This window comes from Ranitomeya variabilis, chromosome 3, assembly GCF_051348905.1.
Source record: "Ranitomeya variabilis isolate aRanVar5 chromosome 3, aRanVar5.hap1, whole genome shotgun sequence".
NCBI classification, from domain to species: Eukaryota; Metazoa; Chordata; class Amphibia; order Anura; family Dendrobatidae; genus Ranitomeya; species Ranitomeya variabilis.
The window spans coordinates 380,284,811-380,302,289 of record NC_135234.1 but is presented as its reverse complement, the minus strand read 5'-3'; the positions used below and the strand labels follow the sequence as shown (position 1 = coordinate 380,302,289).

Genomic DNA, 17,479 nt, shown 5'->3' with positions numbered 1-17,479 from the left:
CCGTTCTGGATTTTCCATCACAACTTCCCCTTCTTCCTGGTCTGAACCCGGGAGCTGGGATTCCTCGACCAAGCTTAGTTCCATCTCCCATCGAGGTCTCTAAGCTCTTGGACCCGGACTGGGAGGTTACAGATGGTAAAGCTAGATATTTTCCCGGATTAGAGACCTCATCTCAGACCATAGGGATGGTTGTTCTTCCCTCACAACTCTGGTGGTGCAGGTGTCACAGAGCATTCTGCCATCCATATGCCTCTGATAATTTTATATTGCATATAGGGCACCATCTGGATTTTGCTAAAGCTGTATCAGATCGTTTGGGCGTAGGTAGGAGCATAGCTGGGTTTCCCTTATCCTATACATTGTAGAGAAAAGGGGATAGTTACAGGCTATGCAAATGCGGATAGGACTGCGCAAAGCACTTACCCCGCAGTCCTGGTCACCAATGGCCGATTCCTCTATAGCACCCCAAGCCTCCCGAAATCCAGGTAATGGGTTTATTACCTTTCTCACTTCACTTCCGCATTCCACCCTGGAACACACGCCGACCTCTTAACCCGGCACCTTCCCTGACGTCACCGGAAGTGCGCCTGATTTCACCACCGCGCGACGAAGCAGCACCCTGCATCGGAGTCGAGAGCCCCCCCATCGGGAGGAAGCGGCTCTACCCAGGAGCACCGCTCAACTGGTCCCTGTAGCTGAGGGACTCCCCACTTGAGTTTCAGCCTTGGGCCTTTTTGACAGAGAGAAGGATTGGCTGTGCCGTACGATCCCCCTGAGCCCATCCTGGTAAGCTCCTGCATTTCTCTTGTGCGTCCCTCCACGCAGGGACAGGAAAAAAACACTGAGGGAGGTGGGGAGGGGCCTTTTAACCTCTCGTGTGTTCCCTGTCCTTGTAAGGAGGAGGACGATCTACATGGTCCTGTCAAGAGTGACGTCTTGGAAAATATGGATTTCAATGGTATAAGAATCCCAGAAAGAGCAGAGGATGAAATAACTGAAATACAAGTTATACTGAATCTTGTCTCCCTTATCTATACGATTGTCAGATCCAGCAACCTGCAACTTTTCTGTGGGTGCTAGATCAAGGGCTCAGCCACACTATATGAATGACCCCAAGACAATGCATCACTTAACATTGGATATGTAAACCAGTATTTTATGTTGGCACTTGTGTAGGCAGTAGTCCAGTTCTATGCAAGGTCACCAATGTTAATCACTTAGGACATTTGTTGTGTATAGATAATACTAGGATAATGTATTTTTTCATGTTCATAAATTTGCGTTACGTTCAGAGTTCTGAATTCCTAGGCTATAACTTTGCACCATCCTTTTTGAATCCCCATGTACTTCATACCTTTAAGTATGAAAGGGAAACAAGAAACACACCAACAGATTGTAATTGTAAAGGGTTGATTTTAAGAAGCCCAATCTGTTGAAGAGGTTGATTTTAATCAATCAGTAACATTTACACAAAAGGATAAATTTAACATGAACCAGATTTAAAAAAAAAAAGTTTATGTTCTAAACGTCGATCAAAATCTTGAGATCTCTTCACTGGCTGCTATGGGCAACTAAGCCACTTTTGATAAGAGAACCTGTCAGCAGGATTTAGCAATAAAAGAAGTAAAAACCTGGTGGTAATGACACTCTTATACTGATTTAATTGATACATTTAGTGAGGGAATACAATCTGTTTAATCGGCATTTGGAGTTTTCTTCTAATGATATTTCAGCAGATAAGGGCAAGGATGTGAGTAGAGTCATCTCCTTCTGCTCCACACCCTCCACCTAACTTGCGTTTCAATGGCAGGTCTCTGATTTTTCAATGACCTGCCGCCTGTTTGAAATTTTGCGCCACCGCAGTCATTGACGTTAATTTCACAGCCAATCGTAAACAAAAAATGGTGCCTTGATGGTTCATGTGCAGATTGAGATCTTGGCTCAATGATGAACACACCACTCAGTCTCGCCACTGTGCAAAAAAGCTTATGAAACTCAACTTCAAATGGTGATTAAACAATCAGGATGTGGAATTCTCACCGAACGCAACTATTGAATCTGTATACCAGTGCCATTATTGACCTGCCTTTACGTTAACATACATAATCGTGATGACAGGTTCTATATAAGGATGTCCATTATTTACACCATACGAGAGAACACACCTCTGATACAAAGCCACAGGGTCTCTAGGTTTTCATTTATCTGTATCTATAGCATGCTTGAGACCTTATTACATAAGGCATTGCTATAATGGCTCTGGTATACTGATTTAATACATACTTAAAGAAATCCGTTGCCTGATTTTTTTTTTTTTATAAAATCATCATTACAAGTTTTTATCTATGTGCATAGGGGACAGACAGTGGGCAGGGTCTTCGCCTCTGCCATAGCCTTTCCACTGCCCACCTACTTGCTTATTTAAATTCTGTCCACTTTTCCAACTGCAGCCAACACTTCCGTACATTAATCTTCTGGCAGTCTTTGTGAAAATGGTGCCAGTGTCTGGTGTGTGCAGATTGAAATTTCAGCCCGTCATTGAGCAGAGATATAAATCTGTGCATGCACTCGTATCTTCCAAAAGACTGCCAGAAGATCAGCTTGCGAATGCGCAGTTACCGATGCCATTTTATTAAAGCCCAGTGAGAGATCCATCTGCTTAAGAGTCGCCCGCAGCTAGAGTGGTGCCGACATGGAATTTGAACAACAAAGATGGACAGAAAAGGCGCTGTGGCAGAGCCGACAACCCTACCCACCAAAATGTCTAATGATTATGTTATAAAAAACCGGCTACGGATTTCTTATTTGAAAGTATGTACTAAATCAGTTTAATATGTATAACCCCAATGACTGGTTCTTTAACCCCTTAGTGACAGAGCCAAATTTTTGAAATTTGACCAGTGTCACTTTATGTGGTAATAACTCTGGAACGCTTCTACAAATTCCAGTGATTTTGAGACTGTTTTCGTGACACATTATACTTTATGATAATGGTAAATTCAGGTCGATATGTTTTGTGTTTATTTCTAAAAATATCAGAAATTTGAGAAAATGTTAAAAAATTAGCAATTTTGAGACTTTATCTGGATTAAAGGGATAATCATTCAGTCATACCACAGCAAAACATTAATATCATTTCCCACATGTCTGCTTTATATCAGCACTATTTGTAAAATGTTATTTTGTTTTGTTAGCATTTTAGGAGGTTTAAAAGTGTAGCAGTCATTTTTCAATATTTCAAGGAAATTTGCAAAATTTATTTTTTTAGGGATTTATCCATATTTGAAGTGCCTTTAGAGTTTATACTGGGAAACCCCCAAAAGTGATGCAGTCTCGTAGTTTATTAACCCTTCAGGTGATGTTCAGGAATTAATGCAAAGTGGCATGACAAAAATGAAAATGTGCATTTTTACCACCTAAATGTCGCTAACTTCTGAACATATTACATTGGCCGTCAGACTCTTAGGCCAGAATTTGGTCATGAATTGCCATCGCAAACATCAGGACAACACAATCATGATCTGAGGGCACCAATTGGGATAAAGAGGAAGACCCCACTCACTGTTAACCATTTATATGATGTAGTCACTATTGACAGCAGCATATAAGGGGTTAAACAGATTTGGACGGTGCAAACACTGATCGTGGCTGATGCTGCAAGTTGTCAGCTATAGTGTACAGCCGACAGCTGCTGGATTGTCACCTGTATGGGGAGGCTATTCTCTTATATCTCAGGTCAGTTAAAAGACATATTGGCGGTCATTAAGGGGTTAAATTGTTCATGTGAATATAAAGAGAAAAAAAAAAAAGACTAAAAACATAGAATGTGTAAAATTTTATTATATCATATTTCATGAGATCAAGGACATTTCTAGCACTTAATGATTTACACTTCATCACCTCTGTCCCGGCACCTCCTTCAGTCACTGTATCTTTGAAGCAGGTAACAGAGTGTGGAAAGTTACGTTACAATTATTAATTGACCCCTGCATGACATATTGCCTCACAAGTGGGAATAAAGGGGGTTTTAGGCACAAATTTCCCACTTGTCTGATACACAAGGGAGAAAAAGTAGTTACAATTCTTATTGGGCATAGTTATCGTATAAAATATGTAGTCAGCTTCTGACTCGACCACATGACGTCTTGTGATATATAAGTAATAGGCATCACTCCGTTGAGATTTTTGAGCAGCAATAATGTTTTCTTTCAAGTCCATAAAGGTTTTAAAAACAGTGAAAGTATACACTGCAGCATTAAAATTCATGTATTTGCACATAGGATACAATCTTGTATTCACTAAGGAACTGGGGATAGGAGGCTGAGGCACACGAATTCTGCACCGTCTACTGTACGCAACAGCCCAGTTATTTCAGGCAGTGCTATAGGATTGCGTTCCCAATCTGGAATACAGCAGCTTTCTGTCACTAACCAGAACTGTCCTAATAAAGTGATTTAGCTTGTGCAATTTTACCTTCTCTGTAATCTGAATGTAACTCCACTAAAAAGTACAACAAAAAGCAGTTGCCCCAAAAACAGACTGCGCACTATACAAGGCGGGCTACAAATAATACATTTCTTACTAGACATTAGCTGGCAAATCTAAGACAGGAAGGGAAAAAAAAAAAAAAAATGGACAGGATATGAATATATGCACACACTCTCGGGCCAAGTCTCAGGCACGAGCTTGGATAGGTACAGTGCACAATATGGTTGCAGTTCTTAAAAAGAAAAAAAGTTAGAAATGCATCCATGTTTTGGCATCAGCCTTTAATTAATGGCATTTTGAGTTGACTGTGAAACTGCTGCAGGAGAGGGAAGATAAGAAGACTTACTTTAGTTGTTATTTGGACTATTAGCTGCCATAGAAAACACAGATAGCAAAGGATTTGGCTTAAGGCTAGAGGCAGTGTTCAAACAAAGCATCATTAGAGCCGTGGTGGCAGCAGAGAGACGTGAAGGGCCCTGAGCAGCACTGATGTTCATCTCCATCACCTGCATCCCTTACTTTGGATCATTTGCTGTAGACAGACTAATGCTTCTAAAATTGGCTAAAAACAATGACCCACACATACAGGAGCTCATCCATCTGCACCTGAGCAATAAAGAGTTCAAAGGAAAGAACAAAAGTCAGTGTCACATTCATTTGGTCCAGTCAACTTCCCCAGTATCCTCCTGCTCTCCCCAAATACAGGTGTTTTTTTGCATGTACTCTGTAGTTACCTTCCACTCGTGTCCTTAAATACAAGTTGGTGTCCCCTTATTGTTTAATACTAGAGCCAGGATACATTGGAGGAGACACCTGAACACTAGAGTTTTCCCCAGTTACATCGTGACATTAAAGGTTAATTACATGTGAACCTATATTCTTTCCCCTGTCCACCTTCTAAATGAAGCTTGAAGAGAAAAATTTATAGAAACCTATTTTGATTTTTGTGTTGCCTATTGTGGCACTTTTTGTAGTTTGGGATTTGATGGGACGGAGGCGAGACCAGTCTGCTGATGTTTAATCATTATTTTCATCTTGATCCATTACCGGGGAAGGGTCACAAGAATCTGGTCATCCTGGTTGTTTTCATTCACCTTTATTGCATACAACAGTGACCATTGGCATCCTTGAATCGCAAGCGCATCTTGGGCCGGTACTTCTCCAGATAAAGCAGCTGTTTGGAGTTAAACGCTCCTCTTCTTTTCCTAGCGGTATAGAAAAATACCAAACTTTAGCAACTTTTAGACATGGTTTCCAACAAAACAGCAGCAAATAAATCATGGGCCAAATTGATTCTAAGGGTATGTGCACACGTTGTGGATTCTCTGCGGATCCGCAGCATTTTTTTGCAGTGCAGAAACGCTGCAGATCCGCAATTGATTTACAGTACAATGTAAATCAATGAGAAAAAAAAAAATAAATGCTGTGCACACTTTGCAGAAAATCTGCTGCAGAAACGCACGCTGCGGTTTAAAAGAAGTAGCATGTCACTTTTTTGTGAATCTGCAGCGTTTTTGTACCCATTCCATTATAGAAAACCGCAGGGGTAAAAAACGCAGCAAATCCGCAAGAAAACCACAGCAAAACGCACAAAAAAATGCGACAAATCCGCAGGTGCGTTTTCCTAAGCCTAATCCGCAACGTGTGCACATACCCTAAGGCTTATCCAACATGTATGAAAACTAATAATTAGAGGGAACCCATCACCAGGTTTTCCCAATTTAAACTTCAGCCACAACCTTTAAGGCCTCCTACAGTATTCTAGTGAGAGTTGTAAGTCCCCAGGCCCTGCATAGCACAAAATATACCTTTTATTATACCCCTATACAGGGCGGTCCGGGGAGAGTAGCTGCTCTTGATCCAGCTCCTCTTTTTGAGTCCCAGTCAACTTCCTCCTACTTGCTTCATGTGGATGATGCTTCCTACATTATCCACACTGTGTCCCTCAATCGCGTTCATGCACAAAGTACTATAATGCGCATGTGCTCAACTTCCGAGCCCCCTTGGCCATTCTTGGGGTATGTGCATGACAGTACTGTGGGGGGGGGGGGGGGGGACACACTATGTGGATGACGTAGGACACATTATCTATGTGAAGGAAGCAGGAGGATTGCGAGTGTGTGTGTGTGTGCGTGTGTGTGTGTTTACTTCCTTTAAGAAAAGCATTTTCACAAATGGAGATCTAGAAAAAACAACTTCTGTGGAATATACAAGATTAGTGCATACGTGTCCGCTATATACTGCTTATGAATGTAATCTACTCATGACTGGGTGGTAGAAGTCCAGGTTTCCAAGCAAACGGTTGCTCCCCCATTTCAGCAAAGCACGTCTGGATAAAACGGTTTAACAAGCAGCTTTTGCAGAGCCTTGTTTACCAGGAGCAGAGGTCTCAGGAGGTAAAGTAGGAGAGCCAGATAGGGAGGGGAGAAGAGAGCGAGTCTTAATGAGCTCACTTACTGCCTGATAAACTGCACCGCATCCTCGTACTTCATCCCGCATTCAATCAGCGCTAGAGCGACCAGCACAGGGGCCCTGGAAGGACAAAGTACGGAGATTAGTGTGCAATTCAGACACTGGATCCTCAGGGCTTACCAGGGGTGCACGCACCAGAAAAGCATGATTAATTGGATTACAACCAACAGTTTCATCACATCACGCATCCACTGCCAGATCTGCCCACAGCACTGTGCAATATGGCTACAGATACACAATTGCTCTTAAGCCTCACTGACCTTTCGTAAATTATTTCCTGAATCTAAAAAGTAGGTCAAGTAATGCACCAGCGAGTGAGCCAATTTACTCCTATGCTGTCAAGGGTTAAAGGTCTCTGCATACTTTACTCCAGAATAGATTATTTCTGCGAATAAGTCCGGCTCAAGTGAAAACAGGCATCAAAACCAGTGTTCCCTGAGCCCACGGTTCATAACCTGCAGTTCTTCATTTCTGCTGCCAGACACTTTATCATCTGCATCTTAGCAAGCTGCCAGTCTGGGTCCTGCAACACCCCCCCCCTTCTATAAACACTCGCAGCCCTCCGTGCCCAAAGGCAGCGCCCGCCAGCGCCAGGATAATAAGTGCTGTATGCTAATTAAACAGATCCATGGCACACCAATTAGCCATCACAAACAGACCAGATGCTGCTCCATTTATTTTACAACATATCCAAACATTGCCGGTATGACATTTTACAAAGCGACAATACACAGCGGTTTGGGGGCACAAGAACAGCAAAGAAAAACAAACAAAACCACCACATTAGGACTATAAACAAGGAGGCTAATTAAAAGTGTCCAGATTCCGGATCATAGGTCTATACTTGCCATTTCTGGCTTTTGTAAGTGTTGTGGCCTATATGTAGGCAATGTCCTCACCTGCCCAGGCCTGCCACACAGTGTACTGCAATGCAGCAACCGGGTTCTTCACGAAATTTGGTTTTTAAGAGATTCAGCCAGTCATCCACTATTTGTGTAGGAGGTGGGGCTCCGTCATCAAATGGCCAGTCCTAAATGGAGAAAGTGATGAGTAGAAGGTAAGCATAGAGAAGGCAAAATAAGCATCAACAATACACTTACAGAGAACCTTTGTCTCACTTTTTATTTTACTCACTTATATAGCGCCATCATATTCCACAGCACTTTACAGATATCATCAGTGTCCCCATTGGGGCTCACAATCTAAATTCCCTTTCAGCATGACTCTGGAGTGTTGGAGGAAACCCAAATAAACAAGGGGGAACATACAAACTTCTTGGGAGGAATAATGCTACTTTTCTGCCATAGCTTTGGGTAAGGTTGCTGAACAGCATAGTACAGTATTAACCTGCAGATATAGGCTTAAATACTAGCCACTGAGCCACCGTGCGGCTACCCTGTAGATTAACCCTATATCTGCAGGTTAATACCGGTACAATGCTGTTCAGCAACCTTACCGAAAGCTACGGCAGAAAATTAGCTTTATTCCTCCCAAGAGCCGCTGGCTCAGTCACACAGGGTGTGCTCGGAGTGGCTACAGTCAAAATTCACAGCACTGTGAGTGGGGCCTATAAGCACGTTCCAGCACTTTAGTGCACAAATGCAAGCTATCAAAGTGCCGGGGCGTGCTTACAGCTGCCACTCTCTGTACTGGGCAGTGTCTGTAGCAGCTCCGAACAAGTCGGGAATTCGGCGTGGCAGCTGGAAAACATTGAAACGCCATTAACCTGTAGATTAACCCTATATCAGCAGGTTAATAACATTTGGGTGACATGACAGGGTCCCTTTAAAGAGTTGTCCATCCATCTTTGGGGACAATTTCTTTGGTACTTAAATGCGTGCAATTGGGGCTAAAAATCATTATTGCATTTTGGGTTTCATTAATAAGTGTTGCTCCATTTGCCTTCTACAGTCTGTATTGCGCTGTCTAGTGCTGGCTGCACAGTCAGCTAATGAAGTTAGCCACTATCTTTACATTATCAGACGTGTTGGGGATAGGATTTTGTGGCACTTACTATTATGCCAGTATGCCCAGTTCTACTTTGTCTTGTTCATACAGCTTTCCTCAGACTGATCAGTGCTTCTGTCCATATAATGGCTGCTGATGGTAGAGAAACGTGTGACCAGACCGGTCCATCAGTCTCCTCCAATAGAGAAACACTTCACATAGGAAAGCAGCTTTTCTATTGGAGGAAGGTGGTGGACAGGGCAGGTCATCAGCAGCCATTTTATACACTGGAGAGCTGATCAGTCTGAGGAAGGCTGTACTAATAAGTGCAGGAGGAGAACTGGTCATACTTGTTTAGTAGTAAATGTACACAAAATCAAAAGTACACCACTTTAAGCATAAGGCCACAACAACAAAGCCCTGGGCAAGCACCATATTTAAAGAATGACTCAATCTTAAAATGATGGCATGTCATTAGTATTCGGGTCCATAGCCATATGAGGGCTTACTGTGTGTGGGAAAAGTTGTACTTTTGAATAACATACATTCTATTCTACCACAAAGTGTACAGGGATATGAAAAACAAAACAAAACAAAAAAAAAACAAAAACATGCTTTTGTTGCCACTTTCCCGAGACTCGTAATATTTTAATTTTTCACAATATCTGGCTGTGTGATTACTTATTTTATACTCCCTGAACTGACATTATTGACACTATTTTGGGGTAGATACAACATTTTGGTCACCTCTTATTGCAGTGTTGCAGCAGTAATTCTGGAGTTTGGATTTTTTTCTCATTATGCCATTTACAGATCAGATTAATTTACTTTATATTTTCATAGATCAGACTTACCAGCACAGCGATACCAAATATGTGTATTTTATTTTTAATGGGGCAAAAGGAGGGATTTTTTTTATATTTTAAAAACACTTTTTACTGGATTTAAATAGTCCTTAGGGGACTTGTACAGCACAGACGACCGGATGCTTCATCGCAGGGCATCAGTATTAGGAGATTGTGAATTTAGCTGTGCATACTATGAACTCCAGCCATGGGCCGCTGCCCTATGCAATCATGTCATGGGCGCACCAATGGAAGTGTGGAATGATGCACCCCCACCCCTTGCAAGTGCATGATACATGCCACTAGCCAGTGGGATTGAACAGGTTAACAGCTGCAGGTGGAGTGGAGCCCCATCCACAGCTATTCGAGGCACATAACCGCTGATTAAATCAGCCGTTATGAGTGGAGTTGAAATGTGGGTTAGCTTGCGAGCTCACATCAAACACAGGGACAAGACAGATGATGCAAGTTTGTGTCATGTATGGGGTTAATATATCTTAAAGCAGGCAGAATTCAACATCCCCCTGCACTGACATATTTAGAACTTAAGTTGCAACAAACAGCCACCGCTAGGAGCTTCCTGCGGTTATTAACGGGTCCAAAGTATGAAGCAAGTTCACTTGTGATCACGCTGGGGCAAAAAAAAAAGAAAAAAAAAAAAACGCATTTATTTGTTCTGATTTTCTGGAAAACCATGGCAGAAAAATTATCACGAGAATCAATTTACTTCCGAAAGTTAGTGCAATACTTAACAGAAACCTGGTGACAGATTCCCCTTTATGTAATCTGAGCAGCATTATTTAGTGGGCAGAGGTCTGGATTCCAGCAAGGAGTCACTTACTGGGCTGTGTAATATCAGCAGGCGATCTCCTGCCTCCTGGTCCGCCCACATCCCCAGCACTGATTGACAGCTCTTTCCCTATACAATGTACACTGAAAGCTGTAGCATGGGCAGGTAAGGCTACGTTCACATTTGCGTTGTGCTCCGCAGCGTCGGCGCCGCAGCGCACAACGCAAACAAAAACGCGGCAAAACGCACGCTAAAACGCTGCGTTTTGCGCCGCATGCATCCTTTTTGGCCGAAAGTTGGACGCAAAAAAAATGCAACTTGAAGCGTTTCTTGCGTCCAACGCTTGCGGCCATGCGGCGCAAAACGCAGCACAACGCATGTCCATGCGCCCCCATGTTAAATATAGGGGCGCATGACGCATGCGGCGCCGCTGCGGCGCCCGACGCTGCGGCGCTGACCGCAAATGTGAACGTAGCCTTATACACCACTCAACAACTGAGCTCTGCAGCAGAGAAGACTATCACAACTACTGCACCCAGCATATTAAGTGATACATCACTGGCATCAGGGTCTCTGTTGCTACCTCAAGCTGCTGTCAGATTACATGGCAAAAAACGTGATAGATTCCCTTTAATATTCAGTTCCTCATTAGCACTAACATCAGCTTTCCTTCTCCAAACAAGCAATATAGAATTCATTAGGCCTCACTATAAAACCTTTACTGCTCAATGACAAATTCCACATCAACCCTCTAAAGATCTTCAGCATGTCTGCATTCTGGTCTTGTATTCCAAAATGGTTTAAGCCCAAAGCAAACTGAGCGGGAATTACTCACGTGCACTTGTATGCCTTCTTTCTCTACCGGAGCCTTGTCATATGTGGCTTCACAAACTCTCACAAGAGTGGTGACTCCATATTTCTTCAGCTCCTAAAGGAGAAAAACACAAATCAATTTAGAAGTATTCATTTAGATTCCACCACAGACTTTTCTATTTTCATTGATCAGCAATAGTGTGAGTGAGCCATTTCTTTACACATCATTCTGGCCGGTAGATTCACTCTGTAGATTAAAACTAATGGTGATCAGGCCTTAAGAGTTTATTCTTACCCCAAAATGTACTGTCAATTCTATATATTAAAAACAAGTGTTGTATAGGAAAGAATTGAAATATTTGTAATATATATTCTAAAATATCACATTTTTCACCTTCTCTTTATTCATCGCATATGCAGGGCTCATTCACTCTATACAATACTAAAAATCACTCCTCAATATAGCAGAAATCAAGATGGGTTAACCGTTCACAGCAGTCAGGTATAGCTCCAGTCAATATAAATTTCTGGAGAGGAAGCGTAAACAGACATTGCTGCAGCATCTATCTATATATAGCAGTGTTGGATTCACAGCTACCCTGCTTATTACTCTATAATGTCTTCCATACTGGTGTATGGTAGGGATTGAGATACAAGAGTTGATAGATCCTCTCTCTGTATCGGACACTTTAAAGTTGATAGTCTTTTGAGTGATCAGTACAGCAGATGTGAAGAAGATGAGGAAAGGAGACAGATCAATAAAGAAAAGCATTTTCCGGTGTCAAGATATATTATAAAGCTCCTTGTCTTCACTTTCATTAATATATGTAAAGTGGTTTATATTTGAAGATATACTTTACGCCATACTATAAAAATAATTCACAGTATCAGCGGATGTACTAATAAATATATATATATTTCCCCATTCATTAAACCACATTCAGAACCTTCCATATACCACCATACCACAGATTTTCTATGTAAATGTTTGACTTGCTTTATGTAAGTGCCTCTCAGCAGGTGCAGTAGTAAATCTAAAGTGTCCACATTAAGGTCAGGCTGTAATCCAGATCATCCTGCAGATTAGGGTTTGTTGTGAGTTATCCACTACTTGGTCACCTGCTTCTTAAATGTATCAGATGACAAGCAGCAGCGCTCATGTGACAGTGTCATGGGAACGCCAGAAGACAGTGCAGACATTGCACGTGTGGAGTTCTCTTACATAGGGGAACCATCTGATTTACGAAGGAGTTGTCCAAATCATGGCTAACCCCTTTAAAGGATATTAAACAATATTGCAAATCTCTCAACCAGCCAAAAAGGGTGGAAACTGTTTGACTATTAATCCTGAAGAATTGAGAACGCAGCTCTGGATTATAATACAGACTAACTCCATTAGATTGCTGTAATCATCTCCCGTGTTAGCAAATAGAAAAGGATGAAATCTGCAGCAAAGTAAAAGCCATTTACACATTAGATACCCATGAGCGGTCTGACTTGCTCTAAAAGTCTATAGTAATGGGTCAATGTAATGCAGATTTACCCAGCAGTTATAATAACACAGCATGCCACGGTCCCTTGATCTGACGGAAATAGAGGTCAGTTCGGACGTGCCTCAAACATTCAGCTACCCCAAGAAACCAGTTTGCGTACTATTACATACCTCTGTGAACTTGTTGAGCGTGGCATTAGTTGGATTATGGGTGATTAGAAAACGCATACACTCATAGGATATTTCCACTGGAGCTGGACGGTTCATTGTGACAAGTTTAAAAAAATAAGGTTTATTTAGAAACAAAAAAAACTCCCCAAAAATTCACAGCAAAATCTTAAAAAAAAAAACAAACAAAAACAAAACACACTATAAAGAAAAATATATATTTGCAGGTGAAAAAAAAAAGTATATTATTGCAAAGTCCCAAATGAGAGATGTTTGTTACAGATAAGCACTTTTGGGATGCAGAAGAGCATCCAAAAGAAACCTCTCACATTACTTCTGGGAGGGGAAAAAAAAGGACTGAAGAATATATTTATATATGTATTGCAACCAAAAAGGTCTCTACTACAGTGAGGCACTCATTAAAAGGAGATTATTTTGCCTTCAAAATTCTTCCTTTAAAAAAAGGAAAAATTAAGTAGTGAAAAAAATTCGGCGTTGAGGTGGGATAATAAATAGGAACTCCCATATGCTTTTCTGCAGCTGACAAGAAACTGGAGGGGTGGGTTCAAGGTGACAGAGAAGCCTCTCAGCTCACTTGTCTGCACCAACGCTGTGCTGAGCCTGGCAGTATTCTGTCCACACACACTGAATCGCCATAAATGTTGGACATATATTCCAAGAGTGACCCTGAAATAGAGAAATACAAAGAAATCATTAGAAAATAAGTACGACATGATCATTACTGGTCTTTACATTACAGAGAATATCATGTGGAGCCAGAAGAAGCGCATTCCAGGCAAAACAGCTGTCCACATGTGCATGTTCCCCCACACAAAGTGTGTGTGTGGGGTGTGTGGTGTGTGTATACACGTTCCGGAATAAGTTTCAGCACAAACGTGCTCCCTCTTAGACTGAAGAAATGTGATGTGGAGCTTTTAGTGAGCTGTACCCTGAGACATTGCCATTGAAAGTTCAGAGTAAAGCTATCCAACAACATATTTTACAAACTTTATACTTCTTTGTCCTATTGATTTATGCAATTGTTTTATTTCTATCCTAAATTATACAGTGCATGATTCCCTATTCTTACAGGACAACATTTTGAGAGCAAATTTACATAATTACAAAAGGTCTAAAAAGCATCTTACGAAGTCAGCTATATTTGAGCATTTCACAATGACTCAAGATAGAAAAAAAACATTCTGTGTGTCAGTGTACAAGTGACCTAGATGAAAACAAATTTAGTGATGCCCAAAATCAGTGAATACTCAGGCAGTGATAAAAATGCTCCTTCAAGAGCTTCCAATCTAAAAAGACATTTACAATGCTACCACCCAGAAGTTTACAAAGTGGTGATTGAAAAATATCACAGCAGCACCAAGAAACCAGAAATTTACGTTAAGCAAAGGAGGAGGAAAGAGCGTCTCAAACATCAGTTACAAGATATTTTGTAAGTGACAAAGTTACTGTAACAATGACAGCAGATGTGTTTAAAAAACAGCTCATCGAGCTTGTTGTGAAGGACAGTGTAAAATTATTATTTGCACAACCAGTTTTTACAGCTCTTAAAGGGCCACTGTCACCTCCCTCCAGCCGTTATAAACTAAAAGCGCCACCTTGTGCAGCAGTAATGCTGCAGTCTAACAAGGTGGCTCTTTTAGTTTTTGATTCAGTTATTCCCTCAATAAAGCGTTTTAAAATTTGTGCAAAATAACCGGTCCTTAGACCTGGAGGCGGTCCAAAGCTTCCTCGGTGAATCTCCCAACGGCCGTCACTCTTCTCTTCTGGGGATGTGGTCGCCGCCCCATGCGCCCTGTTTCTTCTTAAATCCGGCGCCTGCGCTGTGCGTGCCTGCCTGGGGCAGGCGCAGTCTTCATTGTCCGTCATAGGTCAGATGCAGGGTGCCTGACTGCGCCTGTGCGGGCAGTGTGGCCACCCTGTTGCTGAATCCCCGCCCCGCACTGTGTTATTCATTATGCACAGTGCGGGGCTGGGGTTCCTGGGCATGCGCACTGCGCTGTTCAGACGCTCCCCCAGCTCAGACGCTCCCCCGCCTTCCAGCGTTATTTGCGGCTGCTTCATTCCAAACACTGGCAAGGAAACCTGTATATTACGGCAACGCTGGAAGGCGGGGGACCGGGGCAGCGTCTGAACAGCGCAGTGCGCATGCCCAGGAACCCCAGCCCCGCACTGTGCATAATGAATAACAGTGCGGGGCGGGGATTCAGCAACAGGGTGGCCACACTGCCCGCACAGGCGCAGTCAGGCACCCTGCATCTGACCTATGATGGACAATGAAGACTGCGCCTGCCCCAGGCAGGCACGCACAGGGCAGGCGCCGGATTTAAGAAGAAACAGCGCGCAGGGGGCGGCGACCACATCCCCAGAAGAGAAGAGTGATGGCCGTTGGGAGATTCACCGAGGAAGCTTCGGACCGCCTCCAGGTCTAAGGACAGGTTATTTTGCACAAATTTTAAAACGCTTTATTGAGGGAATAACTGAATCAAAAACTAAAAGAGCCACCTTGTTAGACTGCAGCATTACTGCTGCACAAGGTGGCTCTTTTAGTTTATAACGGCTGGAGGGGGCGACAGTGGCCCTTTAATGGAGAAATGGCCCGTAAACTTGGTGTTTCTGTGGAAAGAGAAAATATTAGAAAATAAGTGATTGAAGAAGCCCTTAACCAAAAGGAAGATCTTAAAAAAAAACAAACCTCGAGACGCTTTGTGTTTCATAAAATGGATGCCTGCACACATCACAGAGTGAACTATTTTGTTATCAACGTTCGATATGTTTGTGACAACAAATAAAATTGTTACCAAGACCTTGCCAGTAAAAGATACTAAAGTGCCTCACAGCAGCCAGTTTCTCAAGACCTTAGTGGAAAAAGTTCTGCAAAATTATGAACGCAAAAAAAGACCAGGTTCTTGTTATTGTGACTGAATGCTTCAAACATGATAAGTACAATTAAACTAATGAATGAGAATAATGAAGGTGAACAGCAGCTAGAAGAACATTTCACATTCAGTATGTTGGAGATGGAAGGCCACAGTCCTGTTCCCATAACAGAGGAATAAACAGATGTTACTACAGAAGAAGAGCAAAATGATTCTTTACAATTAGATGATCTCTTTCCTCTATTCATCACATGCGTGTTGTGCACACACTGCAGCTGGCAATAAGAGTCTGCAAGAGGGACATGCTGGAACTCTGATTGGCAAAGTGAGGAAATTGGCTATTGTTGCCAGAACCACTAAAATAGATTCCATCTTGAAGAGACGTGCTAGAAAAGGGGCAATTGTGGATCAAGCCACTCAGTGGGGCAGCACCTATTTAATGATTCAGCTCAAGCAATCTTTCAAACCCTTTCTTGTAGATATGGCCTACCCTCAGGTAACACTACATGAAGGTCAATGGACACAGGTGGCTGAATTGAAGGAATTGCTTCTTCAAAGGAGTGGAAGAAGTTGTTTTGCCTGTCCCAAAGAGGAGGTTTAATTGCAGATGGCATTGCAGCTTCAATGAAATGGAGAGACACTGCTATTAGAAAATAAAATTCTTTTGACAGCTGTTTATGTGGACCTGAGTCATATATTGATGGATGATCAACAGCTTACTAAAGGAACAGAAGCTCTGATTGAGGTAGCAGTTACGATGAGTGGGCTACAGGATGGCCAAAAGCAAGAGGACTCGGGTCCTGCCAGTGCTGCTGCTGCCGCCGTTTCCTCATCAGATGAGGAGCTTGATTTCGAAAAGTATTTGGATGACATGGAGCAGGCAAAGCGTTGCTGCAGGGAAAAAGATTCTACTCCTATAGAGAACAGATTGACCATATTTCAGCAAAATGTTTTCACTTGCTCTCAAAGAAGTAGAAGAGTTTAATCGTTCATCAAAACTGACTGCATGAGGCAATTCCTTTATATCCTGAAATTGTTAGAGATGTTGCCCATGTTGTTACTGCTTTGCCACCAACCCAAGTTACCGTAGAGTGGTTGTTCTCTAGCCTTAAAATAATTAGGTCAGATTTGAGGTCATCTATGAAGGAGGATCTGATGGAGGTGATACCATTTCTCGGAACAAACTCAGACTGCAGAAATGTTTCAGTACGATTTTGTTGAAAAATTCCACCACCCCACCCCCACTTGCTGCATAATGTATAATAACTATCAAATGTCCGCTTAAGGTATCCCACCAACCTTAATCCAATCACAATAACATCCCATATTTATCCTTAGGGACAAAGAGGCATAGGCAAAATAAATAAAAACTGCATTTTATTTATAATATATTAAAATGTATAAAATAAGTAACCAGAGGAAATTCCTCAATTTTAATATATTACGAATAAAATGGAGTTTTAATTTATTTTGCCTATGCCTCTTTGTCCCTAAGGACATATATGGGATGTTTGTTATAGTGTATAATAAATTGTAAATACGCAAACGTTTGTTCTAAAGTTGTATT

The 17,479-nt window shown here is 42.0% G+C and overlaps 1 protein-coding gene across 1 annotated transcript in view; it reads right to left on the bottom strand.

The window, feature by feature from the left end:
- Positions 1-3,842: 3,842 nt before the first annotated feature.
- The window catches only part of PTP4A2 (protein tyrosine phosphatase 4A2), a 75,553-nt gene continuing 61,916 nt past the window's right edge, over positions 3,843-17,479 (bottom strand). The window contains exons 2-6 of the mRNA XM_077296040.1: positions 13,019-13,702; positions 11,378-11,470; positions 7,860-7,990; positions 6,946-7,020; positions 3,843-5,693 (exon numbers count right to left, since the gene is read on the bottom strand). Coding sequence (XP_077152155.1) covers positions 5,585-5,693; positions 6,946-7,020; positions 7,860-7,990; positions 11,378-11,470; positions 13,019-13,114 — 504 coding nt within the window. The 5' untranslated portion in view covers positions 13,115-13,702 and the 3' untranslated portion in view covers positions 3,843-5,584. The remainder of the gene's footprint in view (positions 5,694-6,945; positions 7,021-7,859; positions 7,991-11,377; positions 11,471-13,018; positions 13,703-17,479) is intronic.